The sequence below is a fragment of the Megascapheus bottae genome, chromosome 2 (assembly GCF_031878675.1).
Source record: "Megascapheus bottae isolate mThoBot1 chromosome 2, mThoBot2.hap1, whole genome shotgun sequence".
Taxonomy (NCBI): Eukaryota; Metazoa; Chordata; class Mammalia; order Rodentia; family Geomyidae; genus Megascapheus; species Megascapheus bottae.
Genome location: NC_143510.1, coordinates 30,778,951 through 30,805,493, shown reverse-complemented (window position 1 = coordinate 30,805,493; position 26,543 = coordinate 30,778,951). Strand labels below are relative to the sequence as shown.

Below are 26,543 nucleotides of genomic sequence, written 5' to 3'. Positions count from 1 at the left end.
CATCCTGAACAACTTCATTGTAGTATGCTGCCACAATTCAAGTCCTTTCCCTATGTAGAAATTCAAGTGCCTCCTTTTCACTCTCTCTTCAATGCCATTGCCCAGGGGCAGGACTCCACTTCTCTCCTTTGAACCACAACCTTGGCTTATTTATTATAACCTTTTCTCCAATGTTAGGCCATCCTATATCTCTCTCACCAATTCCTGTCACATAATGATTCTTCTCATTTGTTTCTTTTCTTGTGGTTGCTTACCTAGCATTATGAGGAATATAGTCTCCCTCCCTCCTCTCCTCTCTCTCTCTCTCTCTCTCTCTCTCTCTCTCTCTCTCTCTCTCTCTCTCTCTCTCTCTCTCTCTCTCTCTCTCTCTCTCTCTCTCAACATAGGTCTTATCACTATACATAGGTGAGTCATGATCTCCAAATTCTAAAATTCAAAACTAAACACAAACAAACAAATAGGACAATCTGTTTATCTCAGGGAGATCCCAAGCCAATTTTAGATCCCAGATATCTGGGGAAATTTTTTCTTTGGTGCTTTTCTCTTTTGAATTACACAGGTCTCTTTCTGATGGAATCTTGCCCCCATGAGAACAGTAGATTTTTTCCAACTCAAACATGAAACCCTGTAAAATGTGTTGAATTATGTAGCTCATTAGTAGCTTATAGAGAACTCTCTAGCAAAAGTGTATTCTTTTCAATCTAAAAGTCCAACAATGTGTCTTCATCCTTACCTGTGCTCACTGAAATCACTGAGTCAAAACCAGACTTAGAAATGCCCTACCACTTTCAGTGTAGAAATAAGACCAAAGAGTTCACATGACCCTGGCTTGGCCACTCAGAAATCTCATACAGATTTCACTCCAAGGTAAAATCTAAAACTTTTACTGTCAGTATTTGCTTAGAAATCAACCCATCTCTTCTCTTATCCTTCAGCAGGAGTAAAAACTATGAAGTACCAAGTTAGGATTAGTCTTTCTCTTGGGAAAAATGTAGTTTTCCATATTTTCTCTTGTTTTTTCTGATCATCTGTTGAATTCTTGCTTCATGAAGTTCATATGCCAAGCTTGGGCCACCTTGATTATTTTGAGTGCCAGTGGCATCCACATTCTTGGTGACCATCGGCAGAAAGAAACTTATTAACAACTCCTAATCTTATAATAGGTCAAATGAACCTTCTCATACTCTTCACATTATGACTACATATTTAGATAAATTGTACACAAGTCAGACTACATTTCCCTGGTACATAGCTGTTCTCATAAGCTTCTTTTTTGAAATTGCCTAATATCCAGTCCCAAGAAGCTATAAAGCACACTTGTAATGGTGTAGAAACTGCTTGTTGTTGCTTTCTGTCTTACTCTTTGTGATACAAACACTGATATATTTGTTTTAGCAGCGTGTCTCAGCCCCCGGGCATCAGGGCATAATTAGAAAAGGGCTTGGGCTAGAAGGAAAAGGCAAGGAAGGAGTGAGGCTGGCTTTTATAATGAAGCAATGACTGTAGGATGTGAGAGTCCTAATTATAATTTATAATGAACCTAGGATTATACAAACCATCCAGATGAGCAAGCAGGGATATGTCTCTTTTTGTGGGGATAATGCTTTGGGGTAATCTTGAATTTGTAGCTATTAAGAGCTTGAAACAGACAAAGGAAAAATGTTCCACCCGAGGATTAAATTCAGAGGTATTTCACTCTAAAAATCAGATGGATAAAGAGTTTTAAGGAGAAGTTACTTTAAAATGAAAAAATCAAAGGGGGAAGAGTGTTCGGTGTGAGTGTCTTCTACAGGGAACACTGCAGGAACATGTGAAATATTCTGTCCTGTTCTGGCCCTTTAAGCTCTCGTGTTTCTGGGCTGGAACAACTCAGTAGCAAGTAGGATTCAGTTATCATGCTTGTTTAAGGACATTTTCATGGATCCATAATGCGGTCTGTAGGCATGCATCCATTTGGAGAGAGAGAATATATCATGTTTACAGTGCCTGTACCAGCATATGTGGACATTTGCATTTGGAGATGGAAGTATATTCCCTCTTCAGCTGGAGTTTTACCCCTAGCTGGTAATGCTTAGAGGCTTAAAGCTGGTTGTGTGCAGTGTGGTGGACCAGATACTCTTTCCTCTTCTGTTAAATTCATCTGCTTCTTTTTTATACCTGGATTCTATACTTAATCACCCAAGAGATGTACTATCAAAATACATTAATCATTGTACTCTTGGAATTAATTTTGCCCATGAGCTTCTTGAAAATATCTCTTACCTTCCTAAAGAAGGATTTGTGACCTGGATTTTGACATGAAATAGAAAGTCATGCTCACCGGATAATTAAGTGCCAGGAATCTGCGTGCTCACCTGGATGTGTAATGACAGACAATTTAGTGACTCCAAAGAGGTCGGGTTCTTGCACAAAATACATTATATATTTAAGTAGATTGTTCGCACTTAATTTCAAATAGCAGAATAAGGTAGTTTGTATTAAAAGCCCAGCACCCAGATACATTGAATTCATTCTACAATAGACATTAAGCTCAAAATTTTGAAGAAAAGGAGAACAATTTGCATATCCAGTACCCATCAAAGGATGAGTAGCTGGGTTATGATAGTTTTTATTTGACGATAGATAGATAGATAGATAGATAGATAGATAGATAGATAGATAGATACATATATGTATGTACATAGGAAGGGAAAAAGGAAAAATGCAACTCTGGATCTATTATTGTTTGTGACATGGCTCAAGTGGGAGATTGTGAGGAGAGTGAAGATGACAGAACTGGTGCTAACCATGATGACAAGGACTTGAAGAGCAGCCGACATGACATCTTTCCTCTCGTGCTGCCGAAAATGTCAGCTTTGTGAAGGACAGTGAGAAAATGGTTTGCCGAAAACTTGAAAGGTGGATTCCAGAGATGTGCACCATGTCACATGCGATATAGTCTACTGAGGCCTCAGAGACCCACTTCTGGCCTCAGCCATGGCCTGCAGGTGGAGAGCTTCCAGTCTTCAGCTCAATTCCAGAAATGACTGCACTTGACCTGCATATTGTCTCAAGTTTGCAAGGATCATGATATACGAGAACTGGGTTGTTAGCCAGTGTGCAGTTAGTTGGAACTGGAGACCAGGACCTACCAACCTGCCATTCCCTGTGTGTGTGTGTGTGTGTGTGTGTGTGTGTGTGTGTGTGTGTGTGTGTGTGTGTTTGTGTGTTTTCCTAAAGCTAGGTTCAAAGGCCTCCTCCACATCACATAAGTAATAAAATTTACATAAACAAAGGGAGTTATTTGGGATGATGCTGATAACATAAGGAAAGGCAGGGGAAACTGGAGCTAAGTAAGGAATGGTAATACAGTCACGAGACAGTAGCTCATACCTGTAAACCTAGCTACTCAGGCAACTGAGATCTGATCATAGTTTGAAAAACAGCCTTAACAGAAAAATCTATGAGGCTCTTATCTTCTATAACAAGAAAAGCTGGAAGTGAAGGTGTGATTTGAGTAATAGAGGACTGGTTATGAGTGAAAAGCTAAGCAAGTTGCATGAGGCCCTCAGTTCAAACCCCAGTAATGTCACAAAAAAGAAAAGAAAGAAGAGAAAGAGAAGGGGAAAGAGGAGGAGGAGGAGAAGGAAGAGGAGGAGGAGGAGGTAGAAGTGGAAGAGGCAACAGTGGGCCAGCAGTAATGCTATAAAGCAAAAGCCTTAAGGGACAGGACAGACTTGAAAGAGGAGCTCTTCAGTCTCCTAGACTATATTATATATCCCACCCCAGGACTTTCTAGCTGCAAGTTTTAAATTCCAGCTTTATCTTTCCTCTCTTCTCATTTTCTGCCACTTCTTAAGTGTTAAAAATATTGACAAAGAAATGACACAAGACACAGCCAGGGATTTTTTTTTTTACAATTTTAGAAGCACTCTCTTGTTTCTAGGGGAAAAAAAAAAAAAAAGAAAAAGCATATAACATGGCCTCTATGAGCTATGAAGACAGTTCTGCTGTGATGGTTTGGCAGCCAGGGTTTCTCAGATGTACCTTGGAAATGGTGCAAATATCTCTTTGGAAAGGATTGGAAGCTTAATAAGTAGACCATGTACCCTTTCAGTCTCTGGCTCCAAATTCCTTCCCAACTTAGGAAACTGAGAACCCTAAATCAAAAATATTCTTTCAGCTAAGCATGGTGGTAGATCCCAGGTAATTGGGAGGTAGAGGTAAGAGGCCAGACCAAGGAAAAGTTATAGAGACTTTATCTGAAAAGCAAACAAGAAAGCAAAAAGGTCTAGAAGTATGACTCAAAGAGCACTTGGTTAGCAAGCATGACATGTTGTTTCAATCCCTGGCAGAGCCTATGTCAAGGTTTCGGTTGATTTTCTCCCCTTCTAGAAAATGGCTCAAAAAATGTGTCCCTGGAGCTAGCAGTAACAAAGAACTTGTAAGAAATACAAATTCTCAGACCCCCATCGCAGGCTTGAGAAGTTCTGAGGGAGGCCCACCTTGCAGTCTCAGTTGTCCTGGGCCTCCAAATGACATGGGGGACAGGCCCAGGTTTGAGAACCACTGCTCTAGGAAAAGGTACGCATTTCTTGTGTAGAAAAGAGTAGTCCTAAAATACTAGCCAGGAATGCCCACTTGGCAGGCCCTACACATTCTACTCCACCGCTGGTTAAAAATTACAGCGGTCAGTGGGAAGGAAATTCCCGTGGTAGGATATTTTTCAATAGTGAAGTCAATTGAAAGTTGGATGCTTATGCTTTTAAACTAATATGGAGAGAACTTGTAGCCTTCAACAAATGATAGTCCTGGCACTCGTGTGTGTGTGTGTGTGTGTGTGTGTGTGTGTGTGTGTGTGTGTGTGTGTGTTTCTGTCTGTTCCCCAGTTTGTGAAATAGCCTTTCCTGTCACCAATACCATTTCAGAACAGTTCTGGCAATTCTAAATAAATTTGCAGTTGATATCCAAAAATCACATTTTTTAAATATTTAAGTAGTTATTCAAAGGAGCTTTTATTCAGCATGACAGTTTATGAATACAAGGCTTCACAATTTGCTGGTGTCCTTTACATCCTGAATGTTGTTAGTTTGTTTATTTTCATTAAAATAAGAAAATAAAATAAGGCTATTTGTACCAACAACAGGTAATCAGGAAGCAAAATAAGGAGACTACAACAGTAGATTTTTAGTTATTTGCTTTTTTCCAGTAGTGAGATTAACTATTTGAAAGGAAACCTACAGAAAGATGAACAGAGAAGCAAAATGCTATTTTCTTTATTATTTTATTTATTGTATTTATATGCCATATTTCATTTTGCTAACAGAAAATAAGTGTAAGCTACTCTCTGATGCCTATTGTGGTAGTGCTAGAATGTGAACTCAGAGCCTCATACTTAGTAAGCAAGCTACATCACTTGAGCCACACCACCAGTTCTTTTTTTGTATGGTGGTTATTTTCAAGATAGGAGGTCCATTTTTGAACAGAGTGACCTCAAACCATAATTCTCCAGTCTCCGCCAAGCTGCTAGTAGCCAGACCTATTAATTATCCCTTCTGATACCTTTAATAATTACAAATGTGGGTGCCGGGAGTTTAGCCTAGTGGTAGAGTGCTTGCCTAGCATGCATGAAGATCCGGATTCGATTCCTCGGTGCCACACACATAGAAAAAAGCCAGAAGTGGTGCTGTGGTTCAAGTGGTAGAGCTGTAGCCTTGAGAAAGCCCAAGGACAGGGCTCAGGCCCTGAGTTCAAGCCAGTACTAGCAAAAAAATAATAATAATTATAAACGTGAAACATCGGAACAAAAGACAGCAAGTAGGATCAAATATCACATTTTGTAATAATACCCTGAACAGTGAGAATTAGCCAAGAAGGAAAGGTACATAAGTTCTTGTCATCTCAGACACAAATGAAAAGGCTACCAACCTTATGTTTCTTACATAATGAATGAAAGATTTGATTAACAGAGAATTTTCTCTTTTAGTAAAGGCCACAGATATCTCTGGGCTATCCCTGATAAATGGTTTTGACGATTTTGATTATGATCTATAAGCCCCTTCCTAAACTGTAAATTACATTTAGCAATATTTTTTCTCTATTAATCTTATATTGAGATTTTTCCCTAACCAAGCATGTACATATACATATGACCAAAAATATACCGATGCCCAAATATCAAATTTTTAAAATACTTAAGTAGTTGTTCAAAGGAGCTTTTATTTGGGGCCGGGTGTTGGGTCTAATGGTAGAGTGCTTGCCTAGCATGCATGAAGACCCTGGTTTGATTCCTTGGTACCACATACATAGAAAAAAAGCTAGAAGTGGTGCTGTGGCTCAAGTGGTAGAGCTCTAGCCTTGAGAAGAAGTCCAAGGACAGTGCTTAGGCCCTGAGTTCAAGCCCCACAACTGGCAATAAAGGAGCTTTTAGTCAGCATGACAGTTTATGAATTCAAGACTTCACAATTTGCTGGTGCACTTTACATCCTGAATGAGATTAGTTTGTTTTATTTCCAATATATAAAAAATAAAGTAGGGCTATTTACACCAACAATAGATATGCCAACTGCATATATGTTTAGTGAATCAGCAAGTTGAATTTTGGGTAAAGAAAACCTGGGAGAAAATGGAGAGGGTGATACTGAAATATACTCATTACCTGACATATGTAACTGTACCCTTTCTGTACATCACCTGTACAATGAATTTTTTAAGAAAAAGAAAATATAATTGCCAAAACTATAATTACATAAGTAACAAGAGAATCGGCATGGATTTGTGGGGGCCAAATCCTGATACTTAATATAGGATTATAGATTAAAAAGTAAAACAAACACACAAAAAAACTAGTGAATTTTGAAGTACCATTTAAATTTTCTAAAAAGTTGGAAAATATGGCACTGATATTTTCTGGAAACTTTGGAAAACAAAAGAACATACCTCTGTATTTCAAAGCCTCTTTGATATTTGACATTTTGCCATCTTTCTTACTCTGAGTTTGTATACGTGTGCCGAATAGACTGAACTGGATTTTACTCTTCAGGATGCTTTTAATAAAGTGGAAGATGAAATCATTTTCATTTTTCCAACAGGATGGTTTTATTATTTGAAAAGAAGAGAAGTTGTCCAGTTAATAAGGTGGTACACTTTTGTCCATTACCAAATCTTTTGTGCAGTCATTCTGGGATTAAAAGATTTTCCGAAGTTCTTATGGATCCTCTAGAAGGTCTATAAATAACCACTATTTGTTTGGTCTTGTAATGACTCGCATTTGCACACTGAGGAATGTTCCAGTGGAAGTTGTGTGGTGACACATCAACCTGCAAACTGGCTCAGCCAGTCATTAAAACAAGGTGCTCAAAATCTGGAAAATGGAAGGCTTTGAATGGATCCAATTATCCAATGTCAATTTGGATCCATCTGGGCTATCCCTTTGCAATCTTACTTTATATCTCCAACTTGAATGACCCTGCAATGAATGGGGGCAATGTACATGTGTGTGCATTGGTAACACAGAACTGAGATGATTGTGATTGTGATGCAATTCATCACTTACATATGGCTTTCTCTGTGTTCTGATGAGTTATTTGCCAAAATTGGAAGACATGGTTTTCCCTTCAGTTTATACGTGAGTGTGTAAATTAATCTGAGCTATAAATTGAGCCATTTAAGAACATTGAACACTGAATGAGACGCTGTGGCAAGGCATCATTTTTCATAGGAATTGCCATGCCTAGTTTAGGAATCCAAATTCAAGTGAAGTGGGCTTGGTGGGTAGCCATGTTAGCTCAGGAAAATACTGTTAGTTGTCACTGGCCCAAGAAGACCAGCCAGCTGTTTTCAGCTTTCAAGGGAAATCAGAAATTAGAACTGGATAATATAATTTTCCTAATTTCAAAATAAAAAATGTTGGCAACAAGTGCAAATATTTTAAGAAGCTACACACAAACAGATACATGTAAGAACTGGACTTAACCTTCAAGGTACCACCATATACACTTTGGTAAAAAATGAGCTACTCTGCAGATGTCTTTAGAATGTCTCTAACACAGCCATCCCCTTTAGAAGCCTGTCCTGAATAGCAAGGATTCTCCTCCAGTCACAGCAATCATGGCTGTCACATCTGAAAAGGACCAGTTTCTCCTACTACAGATTTAATTGGATGGTGTCCATATATAAGTTTTCCATCACTTCAGAACATGTTTTCTTTCAGGCCTGATGGGATTGGAACAGTGACCGTTGAGGAAAAGGAACGCTTTGAAGAAATCAAGGAGAGACTCCGAGTTCTGCTGGAGAACCAGATTACTCATTTTAGGTAAGGATCCCAGGTCTGGGGGCACATGTAGAGGATGAGAACTGGAGGTACACAAACCAAAGGTTTCAGTTTCTCAAAACTCTCCACTTGTCAGAGATTTGTGGGACCATTAGAAAAGGCTGAGTAGAAAAGTCAAGGCCCACTGATCATGATTCTGCAACAACTAGCCAACTTCAGATTCATAGGTACTTTCCATTTCAGCCGGTGTGAGCTGACTGTGGTTATCAATTGTTTAAAAAGTAGATTTGAAGCTCCTTCCTAGTTCCAAAATAAAACAGTAGAGAAAAAATTGACTGTCAATTAGATCATAATGAAAAGGGAGGAGAGGTGATACCATGCCTATAAGATACCTTCCCCCTCCTCCATACCCTCAGAAGTAGGACTAGCTGTCTATGCCATGAAAGGAAGAAAGACAAAAACAGCTTGGAGTATCCTCAGAGGATTAGATCTTCTTCACACACTAGAGACAGCCAAGCTTATCCTGTATTTAACCCTTGATGCTGCTTAGCCCACTTCTGCCTTGGAACAAATTGGGAAAGTCTAATGCTATCGTTTTGGGTTTTGGACCAAGAACCCTGAAATAGTGACTTAAAATAGTCACAGTATTTATAATAGTTATTATTTATTAACAGTTTCTCTATGCCAGTTTTTGTATGGGACAGGAGGCTGGGCGGGGAGGGGGGACTATCAACTCATGATTTTTTTTAAATCTCAGAACTTGGTAATCTTGGTGAAGGAACTCACCAGGATACCCTAATTACCCCCATGCTACTCTGTCTACTGTGGACTGTTTTGAAGAGCTCAACATAACCTAAAACACTCACTGAACAATAGCTGTACCCCACATATTGTTCTCTGTCCTACCCAAATCTTCCTTTCCATGGAACAAGATTTTGACAAAGGATCCCTTATTGGTTAAAAAAAAATCTGGGCAAAATTTGATAGGGAAGGGGGGAAAACCAAGACGGGGCAGGGGGAGGGGGCGGGGGAGGGTAATGGGTACCAAGACATGTGAAAGGGTATCAATGTATGTGAATTAATGCACCTTCTATCTGGCAAATATCATGTAACCCTTTTATTAATTACAATAAAAAAATATAAAAAAAATCTGGGCCTGGTGGGTAGCCTAGTGGTAGAGTGCTTGCCTAGAATGTACGAAGCCCTGGGTCCAATTCCTGGGAACCACATACACAAAAGCCAAATACAGTGCTGTGGCTCAAGTGATAGAGTGCTAGCCTTCAGAAAGCTCAAGGACAGTGCCCAGGCTCTGAGTTTAAGCCCCAGGACTAGCAAAAAGAACTGTAACCAATAGCAGGAGATCCAATAGCAAAGAAAAACTGCAAGGACGGAAGGACAGTTCTCAGAATCATCAATCAAATCTACTCTAACCCCATCACTTTAAGTTCATGCATTTATTCTGTAGGGCATTAAAAACTGTATTTGAATTTTAGTCTTTTTCACCTAATTTTTTTATGTGGAGCTCTGTAATAATACGTAAAGTGACATTAGCACTAACTAATAATTCTTCACAATAGAAATCCAAACAGAGCCTTATGTCATCACTTGAAATACTCTTTTCTTTTGCAGACATTTGCAGAGTCCTTCTTTAGTCATTATTCACACATACACATATATATATTATATACACACATATAGGGTGTGAATTCAGATTAACATAACACAATGTGACAAAATAAAAAGCATTTTCCGTTCCTCAGCAGGAGTTGCTATAGGAATCAAATTGCAGCATATTTCCTGCTAAAAAGTAATCAATTTGGGCAACCTAAAATCTTTGTTTTTTTTTTTAGGTATTGCTTTCCATTTGGTCGGCCGGAAGGTGCTTTAAAAGCTACTCTCTCACTCTTGGAAAGGGTAAGAATAAGTGTGAGAGGCCCATGAAGAGATAGGTAGATACACCATGATTGTAAGGAAGTATTGTAATTGAATGACCTAGTTTGTTATTTTCAAAGGATGTGTTTACCATTCATCAAAACCATTATAAAAAGTAAGGGAAGAAATTTTGTCTCCAGACATCCAAAAACATAAGAATTTGAAAAGATTGAAAAGGTCCTTATGGCCTTTCCCTGATTTGTGAATGGGCTTTGCCCTCTTTACTATGCTGGGCTTTTTTTTCCCCCCTCTCTCTTTTCTTTCTCACCATGGCTCTTCATCAGTCTTGGAGAAACCTTCACAACTAATTTCACACTTGAAGTATTAGAGAAGTAGAACTGCATTATGCATTGTTTGGGCTTTCTTAATCATCGTTTTTTTCCTTCTTTCTGCTGGAAGGTTTTGATGAAAGATATTGTTACCCCAGTACCACAAGAAGAGGTAAAAACAGTCATCCGAAAATGCCTAGAGCAGGCTGCTCTGGTCAACTACTCACGTCTCTCTGAGTATGCCAAAATTGAAGGTAAGGCTCCCTGTGTCCCAGTTCTGGATTGGCATTGGTGTATCTCGCTGGGGAAGCCTGTCTTTGCTGGGTGTATCTAGTGGTATGTCTGAGTATGTTGAGCTAAAACCTGAAAGCACTTGAAATGTGGAAGCTTTCTTGGCCTTGACCAAAAAAAAAAAAGAATGGAAAGACCACAGAAGCTCAGGAGACAGCCTTTGTTAGGGACGAATATCAACTAAGGGATGTGATAAGGAAGGTTCTTCAGAAGGGTTTCTGTTGCCCCTCAGTTTCTGCTCTGTGGCTAATGCTTTCCTACGAAAGAATTTGGTAATATCACTGCCTTTTTTAAGGAGATAGAGAAGAAGCAGTCTGATGGTGGCTGCTGATAGCATTGGTAATTAAAAACAAAAACAAAAAGAATTGAGTGACACAACATCAAGGCTCTGCTAAATTCTTTCTTGTCCCTTTGGGAGTATTTGAAATTTGGTGTCAGGCTAGTGTCAAGCCTTCTCCACCTGAGCTTTAGATCTTATTCAGTCTTGTTAGTATAGACCCAGGATTCTTATTACTTCTGTCTTCTGGAGTTTCAGGGAAAAGGTCTCTGAGGACCACATGATCCCCCAAAAGGACTTTGAGTAAACATTATTTGAGAAGGTATGGTTCTTTAGGGCCTATTCATAAGCAAAGGTATTAATTATTTTTCATTGTTACCCTGTTGGCTGCTGTAGGGTGACTTGAAACCACACCCAACTTGACCCAGTGGTGTAAGTGTATAAATGTGGAAATTCTGTGTGTAAAACTTGGTGTGTTTGCATTCTGGAATCTGACATTCTCTCACACACAAAACACACCACACCCAACTAAAACCAACCAATGCACATTGTCTACCTCAGGTCATGACTGAGGAAGAAAATAAATAGATAAAAACCTAACCAACCACCTAAACTCCATCATTTAGCCTGCCAAAGTCCTTGTTTCCTTAGAAAATTAGGTTAAGATCATGTCAAATTTGCAGCATTCTGTGCATTACATTTCTCCTCCTCCTCTCAGTTTTGTCTATCTGACAATGCAAATTGTGTACCAGTGGTAATGAATTCATTGTGATGCATCCAGGGAGAAACACTTAAGAATTGGGCACTAAAAGGATGTTTATCAACTCTTGACTTGGTAATGAGTGACAAAAATAGAGGAATGTGAAGATTGTTAAAGGGCCATAGCAGTAACTAACTGTTCCCGCATTTACCATCCCAGGACATGATTTGGTAAAATCAACCAGGTTCCTAATAATTCTAGGCTAGGCCAGAGATGGGATGGGATCAAGAAGCAGTCAGTTGCCATGGCTGCTGCGTCAGAGCTCTTGGTTTAGTTATTAGTACTCCTTTGGTAAGATCTGCTCTCTTCTTTCAGATAAATAAATCCAATAACAAACTTTAAGATCTGTAAGTAAAAATGCATTCATTTCCAAAGTAGATCAGCTGGTCTGTAATTTCCTTTTGTGCCTCAATTCTTCTTGGTTGTGTTAATTATCTTTTGCACTGTGACTTTTAGGTCTGGGGATTCTTTGAAGAAACCAATGCCTTTTTTTCCCCCAACTCTCTTTTCAGAGAAGTACCTCATTCCACACTACCTGCTCTCTTTTGCTTCTCTCCTTCCTTGTCCGTGATTGGCTCAGCCACTTTTTTTGCTGTGATCTCTGCAAAAGTGGCTGAGACACCAATTTCAAAGCATGCTGGGATTGTTAATTCAAACAACCCAACATCCTCTGGCTGCATGTATTAGGTTTTCTTTCATGAACATAGTCCCACCATGGGCTGGGATATTGCAGCTTTAAAGATATTACTACCAGACAGCTTTCTTTCACAAGGTTCTAATCCTACCCTCAGAAAAGAAATGTGCCATTTTTTACATGTATACCTCTCTGTAAACATTAACCACTTAGTTATCTGAGAATTTTGGAAAGACGTTGTAGTAATATTGCTGGAGACTATGTTTATGAAGAAATACCTCAAGAGCCTTAGATACTAAAGTCTGAAATCCTTAGTATCTTGGAGCCTTAAATCAATAAAAATCTGTTTCCCTTTACTCATGATGTTTTTTGGTCATTGTATTCTTACCAACAACTCTAAAGAGACGTGTAAAATCATGGTCACAATCTCTCTCGTGACTCACGGCATGCTGAATGGTTAATCCAGTAGATCTCAAATTTTGAAATTCCTTTTCCTTTTATCCTGTGTTTATCCCAAAATACTCTGTGGCTATTTTCCCTTGAGCTAATGTAACATTTTCCTCTAACCTATGACCTTTAACCTCTTTACCTCTGACCTAAGCCTCTTGCATGCCCAAATCCTCTTTTATAGGGAAAAAGAGAGAAATGTATGAGCATCCTGTCTTCTGCTTGGCCTCCCAAGTGATGGATTTAACCATTCGTGAGTACCTACCACCTCCCCGCCATGCTGTCTTCACTCTCTGTTTTCATTATTTCAAGAAAATCCAGATCCAAACCAACTCACTCTCCTTGCTTCAAGTTTTTTAGCATTGGCTTGTCTGTTGGTTCTGTCTGTGAAACCCAGTGTGAGAAGTCCAGTCACTTTTTATCAGCCTAAAACAGGTTAGACAATTAAGCCATTTGTTTGTGATAAACTCAGATGTGTCTGTAAGTTTTTCAGTTACTCTCTGTCTGTGACCTGAATGCATTTTTACTTTGCTTGTGTGTAACCCTAATTTGTAAAGTGCTTGTCACTGGTACACAATCCAAAGGTAGCAGTTAGGCTGGGGAGCGATGCAGATAAAAGGACATTTGGGGCAAAGTCATAGCTTCTTTCCCATGTTTAAGATGGCAAGCTTTTACGGGTATGAGATCACAGTCAGTGGTCCATTCTTTGTCCAAATAAAAATTAATAAATAAAATTAGATCTTACATGTCTCCTATCTATTCTCTCTCAAGCTGAGAAATGCTTCCTTGTTCTCTCTGGAGATTTTGCCTTGTCCTTATCCTCTGAGCTCTGGCTAGAACATATGACTTAATTGTCATTTGAACAGTTCATGTATGTTTCATAGCTTGATTTCACATTAAACTTAATTTTACTAATTTTCTATTTGTGCAGCATTTTCCACCTCTGTGAAGGAGCCTTTTTTTGCTGGCCCCCATACTTTGGGGCGGTGGGAACACAAGGGCAACCTTTTCTTTCCAATATCATGAATCACACATAACTGGGGGGCATTGTGGTCCACTTACTCATTAATCTTGCATATGTGTTCTTGTTTCTCTCTCTCTTCTCTCCTTGTTGTGCTCTCTTTTTCAAATAGAGAATCAGAAGGATGCAGGTGAACCAATTGTATATGCATTATCAATTATCAGGACTGTTGAGTTATCCTCAGTTTTATGGTTTTGTTTCTGTTTTTGTTTTGTTTTAGTAGCTCCTTAAGGTATGTACTCCCAGAGACCCATGTGGAGTTGCAATGATACTTAAGGAGTTAATTTGTGCTGTCTAAATACATCTCATGCCCATTCAACGTTAACCTTTATAGAGCAGAATTTCCATAAAGGCATAAGCTTTGAAGGAACAGAATTCTGGTTTGCTAAACAGCTTCATTTCATCTTTGGTTTTAGGGTCCAGTGATTTGGCCTCATGTGTATTTTTTTCCTTTAAGAAAAAAAGTTATTGAGCCAAATGAATCTTCCTTTGTTTGTTTGTTTTTCATTTCTTTTCTCTGTATTCTACCTTATGGAGAAGTTTGTGTTCTTTGATGAATGTGTATTGGACAAGAGAGGAAGAAGCTGTGTTCATGTTGTTATTCTGTGTATTACATGATGAAACAAGAAGCACCGTCTGGCTAGCTCAGCCAAAGCTGTTGTTAGAAGTTTTGTAATAAGAAAGTTCTCAGGCTTTCAGAATTCTCTTTATTGTCTGGTCCTAAGACTTCTGAGCTGATTGCAAGGAGAGCTGCAACTTAACATTAAGAAACATGTAGTTTATTGGTTGTTGCCTTTAAGATAGAAAGCATTCCCCCAATTAAATTTATCCCCAAACAACACAAAGCATGCTGGACACATGCCAAGCAGTGGGTTATGAATAAATAGTGGAAGACCCATGCAGCTACCTTTCTCTCCCTAATATTCATTCATTCATTCTTTCCACAAGGATTTTGTGGAAGTTTACCTTATTGCAAGGACAGTGATAAAAGACAGTGACTTCGTAAAAAAGGGAAACAACTATTTGCCCTAGGGAACCTCTGTGCATATGAGTACATCACAAATTCAATGTGCTTTGACACCTCTTGCTTAAGTTATGGGCTGGAAGTGCAGGACACTGTCAGTCCACCATGGTAGCCTTCAAAAGGTGATGAGATTTGAATTGTATCTGGAGAGAGATGAATTAAAAATCCACTAAGGGGAGCTGGGTTTGGAGATTGAAAAGGCATTCTGGATGGATTAACATGTGCAAAAGTTTACCTAGCACCATGTAGCTAACAAAATAATAATAACTCACATCTGTTTATAGGAAATGCTTATTTCATGTATAGTATGCCAGGCATGTCTACATGCATTGCATGTATCAGATCACTTAATTTTCAGTGTCCCTTATGGTGTTACTCCCATCTTATAGATAAGCAAACCAAGGCACGGAAAGCTTTACAACATTCTCCTGGAAGCCTAAGTGATGAATTAGAATCCGAACTCACATTTTTATCTGCTCTGTAATGAAATATGGCTGCAAAGCATTTACAGTGTAGCAGTTGTGAGTAGCCAAGGAAGCAGGGACCAAGATCTAAAAGGCCCTTAAGTGCCATAATGAAACAGTGTCTGGCAAGGCATGATAATGTAATGCCTATAATCCCAACAGTTAGAAGCTAAAAGCAGGAACCAAGTCTGGGCTACTAAGAAGTTTCAAGGTTGGCCTCAGCTACAAAGCAAGACTCTATCTCAAAGATGGATGGGTGGATGGATGGATGGGTAGGTGGGTGGATGGAGCTGGAGCTAAGCTCAAGTAGTGAAGCAGTTGCCTAGCATATCAGAGACCCTTGGGGACAATTCTCAGTAACAGTGTCCAGGGGACATTGGTCTCACTTGCCAGGGTGACAGAGACGTTGAAGGTTCCTTAAACAAGAAGGTTGCATACACTTGGCATTTCAATGGCAGAAAAACCATCCCACCAGCTGAGAGGAAGGACACAAATCACACAGAAAGGACTGAAGATAAGGAAGGCAGAACACTGGATTATAAGTAGAAGTTCACAATAGAGAAGACTTTGAAGCTTGGGATATATGGGGCCATATCTAAGCATCATATATCATTACAATGATCATAATAACATCTAATCTTTAAATACTTTTTGGTCTTAGCCTCGCCCTTATTTTGACATTTCCCTAAGGAGTAGAGCATGAATGCATGGACGACTTTATACAACCAAGTGTATGGAGGTGTCAGGGAACTGTCAGGGTTACAGATTCAAATTGAGAACAGTTCCTGAGGTCTTTAGTCAGGCTGTGCTTTTAGAATAGTCAGGATGTTGCAGAGGACTTTCTGGTGGACTTACACTTGATGTCTGCTAGCATTATTAGAAATTAACTGTTAAGTTTCATTACAGTAGCTCAAAGAATGGGAGAAAAAGACTGCTCGTCTATGAGAGAAAAGCTGTGATCCTGCAAATGAATGCTATTATTTGAAATGCAATTCCATTTAAATCATCACATGTTCTGAACCAAGCAAGCTCTGAGAAAGTTTTCACTACTATTGCTGTTTTGCTTTAGTTCTTGGCTAAATACTCGCATAATTTTCTGAGCATCATAACGATTCCACTGGAATTTGAAATAAAACAAGTTTTTTTTTCCTTCTGAACATGCCAATATGTCCAATTTGAAAAATTGGGCAGATACTTTATAGATGAAGAGATAGAAAAAATAGATGATTGAGATAGAATTGAAAAGAGAGAGGGGGGAGGCATTGATAGTGGATAGAAGGCCAGAAAACAGATAGATTCAGAGGTAGTTACCCAATCCTGAAGCCTGGAACTGTGAAAAGGATTTCACATGGGGTTCTGACTGGACATTTACTCTTGTCCCATAAAGAAGGCTTCATTATTGTTTCATTTATAAATGAGGGAGCTGCGATACAGGAGGATAATTGTCTTTTCCAAACCCAACTTGATCTCAAGTCTGTCTAAAGTGAAACACTCTGCTCTTTGTCTCTTTCCAAATGGAGATGTTCCAGATCTATGTGACTGGGCACTGGAAAGTATCCATTCATGTCATGGCTAATGTCAAAACTACCCACCACCTTTAATATAGGGAGCATTACAGAACAACAGAGCAGGCTGTGCTGGGGACAGAGTATTACCAAAATCTGAACATGACAGTATTCCCGTGAAATCTTCCCATGACACAGATGAGATTCCCTGAGATTGCCAAAGAATTGAGGACTTCTTTCCCCTCCACAGACAGAAACTTTCTAAAACACGTCAAATCTATCCACAGGACTTCCCAACGGATGCTGTGGTGTGTAGGTTCTGTATCTTTTGCTTTCCCCAGTCAAATTTCCTTTGGGTCAAGGTCTGTCGGAGGAGTCAGAGACTGCCACATGCAGAATACTCATCAGCATAGCCACATGCTCACACACTCATAATGCAAAGCCGCCCATCCTGGTGTCTTCATCAGAAAACCAGTAATGGCAGATCCCATCCTTGTAAGATCTAGCCCATTCAAAGATGAAGACCCTCTCATGCTACCTGTCTTAAACATAAGGAATGAAATCTCCCTCTCGCCCCCTCGCTCTCATCATTTTTGTTGTCAAGCTAAATTATTCTGTGATGTAGTACCTCATTTGTATTTTACAAAAGCAGTGAGCAAGGAAAAACATTTTTGAAAGAGTGTCACTAGAGAGGATTTGGGACGGGGAAGAGGATATGTTAAATATATATATATATATATATACATACACATATATGCCACAAAGCCAGATGCTCCAAGCTTAAGCCTGTTATCCTGTAATTCTAGTATTCAGAAGGCAGAGTTCATAAGTTCAAGGACTGCTGAGTTACATCATAAGACTTGCTCAAAAACTGGGGGAGGGTCAAACATGATTTGTCACAGAGTCTGTTTTAACATTGAGCTGTTGCAATCCCTAACTTTATATTCAACTAATTTCAGCTTTAAAACAATAAAATCTTGTGATTGTTAGTGAAAAAAATATAAGATCCTAAGTCTCAAATAACCAAAAATAAAAATATTAAGTTATTCATTATTCCCATATCTTTATTTGGCAGATCACCTGACAATTCTTGACCAGTCACAATAGCAATCATAATGATGTGTGTTATCACTGGCCAAGCTGGTCTCATATATTGGCCTCTATAGGATACTTTGAGTTCCATAACAGAGCCACAGGGTGTGGAGAGGCAATTTTTTGAGGGAAGCTACTGCATGTACAAGGACACCTTTTGTCCTGGATCAGTCCAGAATTATGCTCACTTTTCGTGGGAACAACTACCCAGTCCCAATTGGAGAAAATATTATAAAACCCTCTACTCCTTGTGGATATTAATCACTTTCATTTACCTAAAATAGTTTAAATTGCCTTCAATACTTTCCAAGTTGTATTCTGACACTAAGTTATTCTCTGGCTTTAGGGTTCAGCTATGATGTTTATTACTCTGCATCTTAGCTTAGTACATTAAGAAGTAAATTCGCTGCATAGGTGGAAACCCAAGGTGTTGTGTTTTCCATAAAAGCACTGCATTGGGAATCAGGGAGAACTGCCTTCCATCAATATTTGAGGTCTTACCTAGGACCAGGTAATGTTCTAGACCATAGAAACATAGAATCTGATAGGCAAGAGCAGATGATGTGCGTAATTTGCTCTTATTGTAGGCTGCAAGCAATCAAATAGAGCTTTCATCCAAAGAACTCAGCTTTTACTAGGAAAGTCATCTCTTGTTAGGGCATAGGATACAATTATTCCCTTTCTTTGTTTTGGTTTTTTTTTTGCAGTATTGATGCTTTTAATTCCAGTATAAGCACTCTACCAGTGAGACACACCTCTACCTATGACAGCTTCACTCCTATTATGAAGGCATCTATCAGAAGTTTTGAAGTAGCAGCATAACAAGTTCAGATGTATATTTCTAAAAGATCACAGATTCAACATATTGGGCCATCTTGGTCCTTTAGGAAAAAAAGAGAAAGATGAATTCCATGAAAAGAGTAGAGAAAATACATATTCATCTATCAATCACTGTCAAGATGGAGTCTGAGATAAAATCTACTGAAGACGATTGCTGGAGACCAAAGGGGATCACGTATATGTAATGGGTATTGTCACCAAAGAAATCACGTTGAGTCTTTAGTCCATTCCAACCCCATTCTAGAAAAGAAAGGTACCCCAGGAAACATAATACTATATCTGCCTGGTTTCCTGTTCCTCCTCAGGCTTCTATTCACTCCCACCTCAATTCCCAGCAAGTTTCTACAGGCTCATTATTTTCAGCAATCACATAGTACAAACACTGGCATTTTCAACAACATATTAATGGCTGGAGCTTGGTAATAAGTGGGCTTTTCATCAATCATACCCATTTTCATGTGATATTTTGGGGACTGGCAATTCATTCGCTGGAACCAGAGATTATCAGGTTATTTAAGGGCTAATTGGAATGTCTCTCACTCCTGGATCCATCTCTTCCTTGGCTTTGCTGAGCATACGAGGAATTCTCTTTTTGTTTTTCTGCAGTCACGTTTAACTCTCTCTTTCTCTCTCCTCTCCTTTCCTCTCCTCTCTTCTTCTCCTCCTTCTTCCCCCCGACTCTCTCTTTCTTTTTCTCTGTCTGCCAAGCAGATTTAATTGTGTAAACATAAGCAATGGTAATTGGGTAAATGAAGTTGGAAACCAAGGTATGATGTTTTTGTTTTGCTCTTTGAAGATTTTTTTTTAAGGAAGTTTGTTTTTCTATGGTGGCAAACCTCACTGTCAGAATTCTGGACAGGCAGTTGGCAAGAAGGAATTTGTTGATGAATTTCTCGTCGAGACCCATTGAGCTGAGATACATATCGGCTGCCTCATGAGTTATGGGTAAACCCCAGGGTGCCTCAGTGGTTTTATTAATGAGACCAAGTGTTTTCAGTCACTCATTCAGTTACCTGGAGAGAATGATGGAGTTTCCTTCAGATCTGCATGTGTATGTAACACTGAAAGAGCTGTGAGGATGTGTGACAAGAGATGTGCCTACATTTAGGGAGTACTGTCCACACGCACACACACACACACACACACACACACACACACACACACACTAAATAAATAAAAACAAGTAAAACAAGGAGTACTGTTTGTTTTAATAACAATAGTACTTAGCTTTAAATACTATCATTTAAAGTTGATTTTTTTCCAAATTATATTTACATCCAGTCTTTCCTGAACAACTTAAAAGAAACTCGTAAAGATTTTATTTAGTCTTACATTCCAAACATTGAGGTAGTCCAGCAAGGGAAAAAAATGATCCCATCAGGTCTTGCTTTTGAATAGCTGGCTTTGGCAGAATTATACTTATCTACATTTTCACTCCGTGTTTTTTTTTTGATTAATGTCACAAGAATTCCATTTCCTATATGCCTGCCGTAAAATTAATTTTCCCAGTTGAGAATTCAAGCAAACCAAGAAGCACACTTGGCAGCAGATTATGTGCCTCTCGCAATACAGAATTTGCCTTATAAATGAGAGCTATTAGAAAAGAACAGGTTCAAGGTTAGTGAGATACTTGTCCCAGTTAGCAAACTATGAGGATTGCTGGTGCTCAGTGCCTGTATGGACCAGGAGGCCATTGTTATGGGATGTTTGCAGTGCTGATATTGTAAACCACATGACAGATGGGTCAAGTGCTGATTATGGTATTCTAACATTTGGAATAGCGAGCAACATATTTGATAAGCTGGCAAGTTTTTATATATGATTCAACCCACAATATAAAAGCCATGAGAATTCCAAATTGAAAATAATTAAATGAGCTGGAAACAATCAGATACCACACATTTTTCCCTCAAATGACAGATTTTGACATGTTGAAATTCCACAAAGGGAGCAAGAATATTTCCTAGCTCACTTGAACTAATAACAGCCCTTCATCTGCTTTTGGAAAGTAATTAATTCCAGCCTTCTCACAATGAGGAGGTAGCAGGAAGCATTTGTGGGAATCTTGGGTTTGACAGAGATCTCTTTTATACCTTGCTTGCTTTAGTCTTGTCAACAATCCCATCAAGTATAGAGAAAAAGATAGCTATTTTTTCAATGTATAGTAAACTGAAGAATACAGAAAGCCAGATGCCAGTGATCCATACCTGTAAGCTTAATTACTACTGAGGCTAAGAGCTGAGGATTGGCGTTAAAAGCCAGCTCAAGCAGGAAAATCCTTGAGATGCTTATCTCCAGTTAGCCACCCCAAAAACTAGACATGGAGATGTGGCTTAAATGTAGAGCACCAGCCTTGAGTAAAAAAGCTAAGAGAATCTAGGCCCTGAGTTCAAACTCTGATACTGAAAAGAAGAAGCAAAAGAAGTAGAAGGAGGAAGAAGGGGAGGAGGAGGGGAGGGGGAGGAAGAAGCAGCAGCAGCAGTGGCCGTGGTGACAGAGGATTAAAAAGCAGGTGCAAGTTTACCTAGGAAAGCAACTGGTTTGTGGAGAATGAGAAGCCCAAACTTCCAGCTGTGACTGCATCACATCCTGTTTCTGGTTGTGTGAAAGGCAGAAAGCAGGTTATCATTATGTAGTTGCTCTTCATGGTACTAAAGTTGCATCTTTTGGTCAGTGATGCTGATAAGTACCCATCCAGAGAGAGAGAGCACTAAGCATTTTTATTCAGCCTGAGTGTGTGGAGAGGGCTACTACTGGAGATGCTGGTTAGAGTCCTTGTCAAATCATGTCACACACCTCTAATGCTGAAGGAGCACCAAAAAAGCAACAGCTCTCCATTTGTGTTTTATCATGTTTGCTTGTTCAGTTGTTCTTTTCAGAGTTTGTCATTTTACTTGTCACTCGGTTAAAATCACTTTGTCTCTCTACTATTTTTTTACTCTCTTCATCTACCTGGGCAGCTTCCCAGCTACCTGCTGGGCCTCCTGTACTCACCCAACTGCAGACCAGCATGTTATGTCAGAGGTTCAAAGGCATGACTAGGCCAAGATCAAGTATTGTAAACCTTTATCATTCCTTTACTTGGCAGCTTCCTAGTTTAGTTGGCTTTTCTGTCCACTTTTCTTCTTGAAATTTTATCTTGTTTCATAATCAGCTGAGGCTCAGGCTCTCAAGTTTAAATCCCAGAGGTTTCACGATACTCGAAAGAGAGCATTTATTTTCATATGTCCACATTTTTTTTGTCTAGCTATGTCTGACATATGCAACATTTTCAAATCTCAATGTCAGCACAAAATAACATTGTTGTTGCATAACATTTTGCATGACAATTTTTTCTATGTTATGAGCTTCGATTCTGTTGTATGAAATGTTTTCTAAGTAAACTGTATTTTTAGTTTCTTCTCGTCAGTGCTCCAGCGAGTGCAAAATTGGGGGATAGGAATATTGCAGTACATTTCAAGACAGCAGAAGTGACAAAAAAAATCATTGCTAAGCACAAACTTCTCCTTGACCTCTCATATGGGGGGAGGGAGGAAGTGCCGAAGGATTTTGCACAATATTTTCTTTAAAGACAACATTTTTGAGAAATCACATCTAGTGCATGGGATTTTTTCCATTTAACTAGTAAATCAGTGAAGCAAATGAACCGGAAGATAGTATTGTATCTCCCTAAAGTGGCTTGATCTATAGATAATAGAATCAAAACTAATTAATAGTAAATGAAAATCTGGCTACCTGGGTTAATTGGCAGATAAAGCATTGTAGATTAAAGGATCCTAACTCACTTACTTTAATGATTGTATATTAAAGTCAAACTGAAAAAGGTTTTATTAAACATACTGTCTGTATATATATCTATATACATCAGGCATACACATATATGCGTACATGTACACATACAGGCTGACTGTGTGTACATGCACACGTTATGTGTATCTATTGGTATAGATTGTAGTCAATCTAAGAGAACTGTGTATTAAAACAAATCTTCAGATAGTCCTAGTTTAAGCATCTTGGATTTCTCCAAAACTAAAAATCGTTCAAATTTTTTGAACAAATGTGCATGAAAATGCTGGTGGGAATTATTTCATTGCTCTCTCATATGCCTGTATCACCAGACTTCCCCTAGATTGGTGAACACTATTCAAAAGGATAATGTTCTCCATTTTTGAAGTGAGAAATTTCAAAGATGTGCCCTAAGCGGGATTTCCTGCAGATTTGTATTAATGTGCAGGCTTGTCTGGTTACTAGGAAAAATGTATGTTAAGTATGTGATGTGTGTGTGGGGGTGTGGATGTATGTGTCGAATGGATAATAAGTATAGGATGAGGAGTTTGCAAATTGATGTGTAAATGTGAATGCCAACTAATAAAAATAGTAGCCTATGCATCTTTACCATCAAAATGCAAATACCTCACTCTACACATATTACCCAAGCATATATACACAGTATGTTTGTAGAAATGCCTGAAAGTTTATTGATGAAATCACAAACAAATCAGGTTCCCCAAAGCACAGAAGTCATCCTTGGCATTGGTTTATTCTATCTGAGTATTTTTGCACTAGACCAGGCAGTGAGCTCTTATTGACTTCCCACCTCTTTTTACTAGGTGTTGATGCATCTTTATCTCATTCCTACATTTATGCTGCCCACAAGCCCACCAGCATGCTTCACACAGATCTGACCATATTTGTGCTTGGAGATTTCATTGACCTGAATCCAGAAAGATCGTTTCACACCAGCTACTAGGCTGGTCAACACTTGGATAATCTTACCCCACCCAGTCCATCAGTCTTTGCTCCTATTGGCTGGAGCATTGTTTCACTGAATTAATGTTATTACTAAATACTAAATTACTAATGTGCTTATCACCTAGCTCAGGAGTGCACAATGGGAAATTAAGCCTTTCAAAAACCACTATGCAGGGCTAGGAGTTTGGCCTAGTGGTAGAGTGCTTCGTGCCAAGCATGCGTAAAGACCCCAGTTCGATTCCTCGGTACCACGTACATAGAAAAAAGCCGGAACTGGTTCTGAGGCTCAAGTGGTAGAGCTCTAGCCTTGAGAAAGTCCAAGGACAGTGCTCAGACCCTGAGCTCAAGCCCAGGACTGACACACACACACACACACACACACACACACACACAAAAGCCCTATTGATCTCCAAAGATTTTATTTAAAATTCCTCTCACCAACACGTACACTACAACACAACACAGCACAATAAAATATAAAAACTTCCTATGAAGTATTAAGAACTTCTCTCAGACAAAGAACTTCATGCAAAAAACCTATCTGCTTCTGGGATGAAGAAAGGAAAATCAGTTTCAGTAGCCCTACCAACTACCCATCAAGCATAGAATTGTACTAAAGCAGTTAAACACACATACACACACACACACCAACTTGATTCTAACATTTCCAGGTCTTAAGGGAGCCAAGCATGAACTACAAGTTCCCAGTGAGTTTAGAATGGTTGAACTCAAGGCAACTCATTGCCTAAGAGAAAACCATTTATTTTCAATATTATTTTTCCCCAAGGATAATCATTTATAGCTTTTGGCAATATAATAACATTGTTGGACATCCATGAACTCTGCTCTGTAAAGGATACTACACAGGCTAGGAACTACATTCTCCTTGTGCGAGGTGAACACACAATCCTGTCAACTCAAGAGACATGAAAGACAGTAGTAGTAATAACAAAATATGTCTGTGGTTGCCATTTCCCTGATAAAATTTCAGTTACAGCCAGAAGTTACCACCGGCCCATGTCATAGTCTGTTCTTAGCATCATTTTAAATAATTCTCCACAATGGTTTAGGAATGTCTGGTTTTTCCAATCTCTTTTCTGGATAATTTGAAACAAACAGACCTTTGAATAGGCATTTTCATGATAGTCATTTTACTACCTCTTAAACAGCAGACAGACCTATTACAGAAAAGTGCTGTTGTAGTGAGCATAAGTGGCCCATCTACAAAACAAGTGTAAAACAATGAAGATAAAACAACTATTACACCTCCCCCATTCCAGGTAGCCCAGACACACAATCTAGAGGGTGATAGAAGAATCCATTCATGCTGTCTTTAAAGAACGTGTATACAAAATGTCACTCAGTTTGCAGTGGGCTGTCATAGACTTCCTATTAGCTACTTGTGCAAATCTGAAGCTGGAGCACTGCTTTTTCTTTCTACTATGTATTATATCTAATGATGGTGATAAGAACAATAAAATGGCTTTATGGTTTGTGTACTACTAATTACATGGCATTAAACATTTGCATGAAACTTTTTTTAAATTGGTAACTATTCAAAACTTCTTATCCAGTAGTTCTAACGGCCACAGAACTAGCTTGCTACTTACCACTGAATTTTAACACCAATTCTTGTACTCCAGAAAATGTAGGCCGATTAATCACTCCTGCCAAAAAGCTCGAAGACACAATACGTCTTGCTGAATTAGTCATTGAAGTTCTTCAGCAAAATGAGGAGCACCATGCAGAGGTGAGGAGGCTGAGTGCAAAATGTTGCTAGATGTCCCTTGGCTGAAGTTTCAGAGCTGATTCACAACCCGGTTCTGAACACAATGCCTTGACGCCATTTTCTTTTAACTGGGCTGGCAAAGTGAATGAAAGTGGAAGTTTTGGAAGAAGCCTTTGAAAGGTTGTTTTAAACAACCAAAGAGTGGTTATGTGTTGTACATTTCAGCCTAAGTTTTTAGCTCCTTCTGGCAATAAACAAATCTGGTGAGTATACTGGTAAAGTTAATGAATTTATTAGTACCTGAGAAATATTGTCCAGAACATTCAAAATATATATATATATATGGTCTTTTGTTGTTGTTTTTGTTGCCACCAATGTTGTTTTGATTAATTCTTTAATGTGTGGATCCAGGACCATCTACTTGAATTTATCTCTGTGCCAGAGTTTCCTTTCTTCTTCTTTTTCCTCCTCCTCCTCTTCCTCCCCTTTCTCTTCTTCCTCCTCCCCCTCCTCCTTCACCTTCTCTTTCTCCTCCTTCTCTTTCTCTTTCTCCTCCTTCTCTTTCTCTTTCTCTTTCTACTTCTTCCTTCTTCTTGCTTTTAACCTTAGGTTGCCTGGGTTGCTTAGTGACAGAAACAAATTATTCTGTGTTGTTCAATTTGTCGATTCTCTAAAACATACATCTCAATAAATACAGATTTCTTTTTTCCCAAACCAATATTAAAATTATTTTAATAATGACCCAGGGGAATCTCATGACCAACAAAATCCAAAACCTGTAAGGACTTAAACAAACCCAACCCTTCCAAGGAAAGATTATGATGTTAAACCATTTCAAAATTGAACTTTAAAATCATAACTCTTAAAATAACCTTTGCGAAAATGACATTAATTCCTTTCTTCCTCTCCAGTCAGATTTATGGAAGAGTGGGGACTGGAGGAAAGGCCTTCCAGAAAAGTAATTTTTAAGTATATAAACTGACCATTCCCCTTACTAAGTGAAAATTGACAGGATAGTAAAATATGATCTAATATCCCATACGTCCAGCCATCCCGACTAATGCCTGATTGCATATTTAAATTTCCTCCCTGTTTCTCTACTGTTCCCTTCAATCTTGGCTGATCGTGGCAGGGGAAAGAGGTATGTGATTAAACCGAATGATCCAGCCACCTACTGTCATATTCTGTGCATGCCCTTCCAATATCATGTCTTCTAATGGGACTTCCTCTGGTGCTCCTGCTTTCTAACACTGAC

The 26,543-nt window shown here is 38.9% G+C and overlaps 1 protein-coding gene across 11 annotated transcripts in view; it reads left to right on the top strand.

The window, feature by feature from the left end:
- The window catches only part of Cadps (calcium dependent secretion activator), a 406,170-nt gene that overhangs the window by 280,837 nt on the left and 98,790 nt on the right, over positions 1-26,543 (top strand). For 4 of the 11 annotated variants that reach the window (XM_090323382.1, XM_090323373.1, XM_090323339.1 and 1 more), the window contains exons 14-19: positions 8,192-8,293; positions 10,102-10,165; positions 10,583-10,706; positions 13,046-13,114; positions 13,995-14,012; positions 25,203-25,309. In XM_090323382.1, coding sequence (XP_090179508.1) covers positions 8,192-8,293; positions 10,102-10,165; positions 10,583-10,706; positions 13,046-13,114; positions 13,995-14,012; positions 25,203-25,309 — 484 coding nt within the window. The remainder of the gene's footprint in view (positions 1-8,191; positions 8,294-10,101; positions 10,166-10,582; positions 10,707-13,045; positions 13,115-13,994; positions 14,013-25,202; positions 25,310-26,543) is intronic. The other 7 variants (XM_090323391.1, XM_090323346.1, XM_090323331.1 and 4 more) reach the window with 3 other exon arrangements.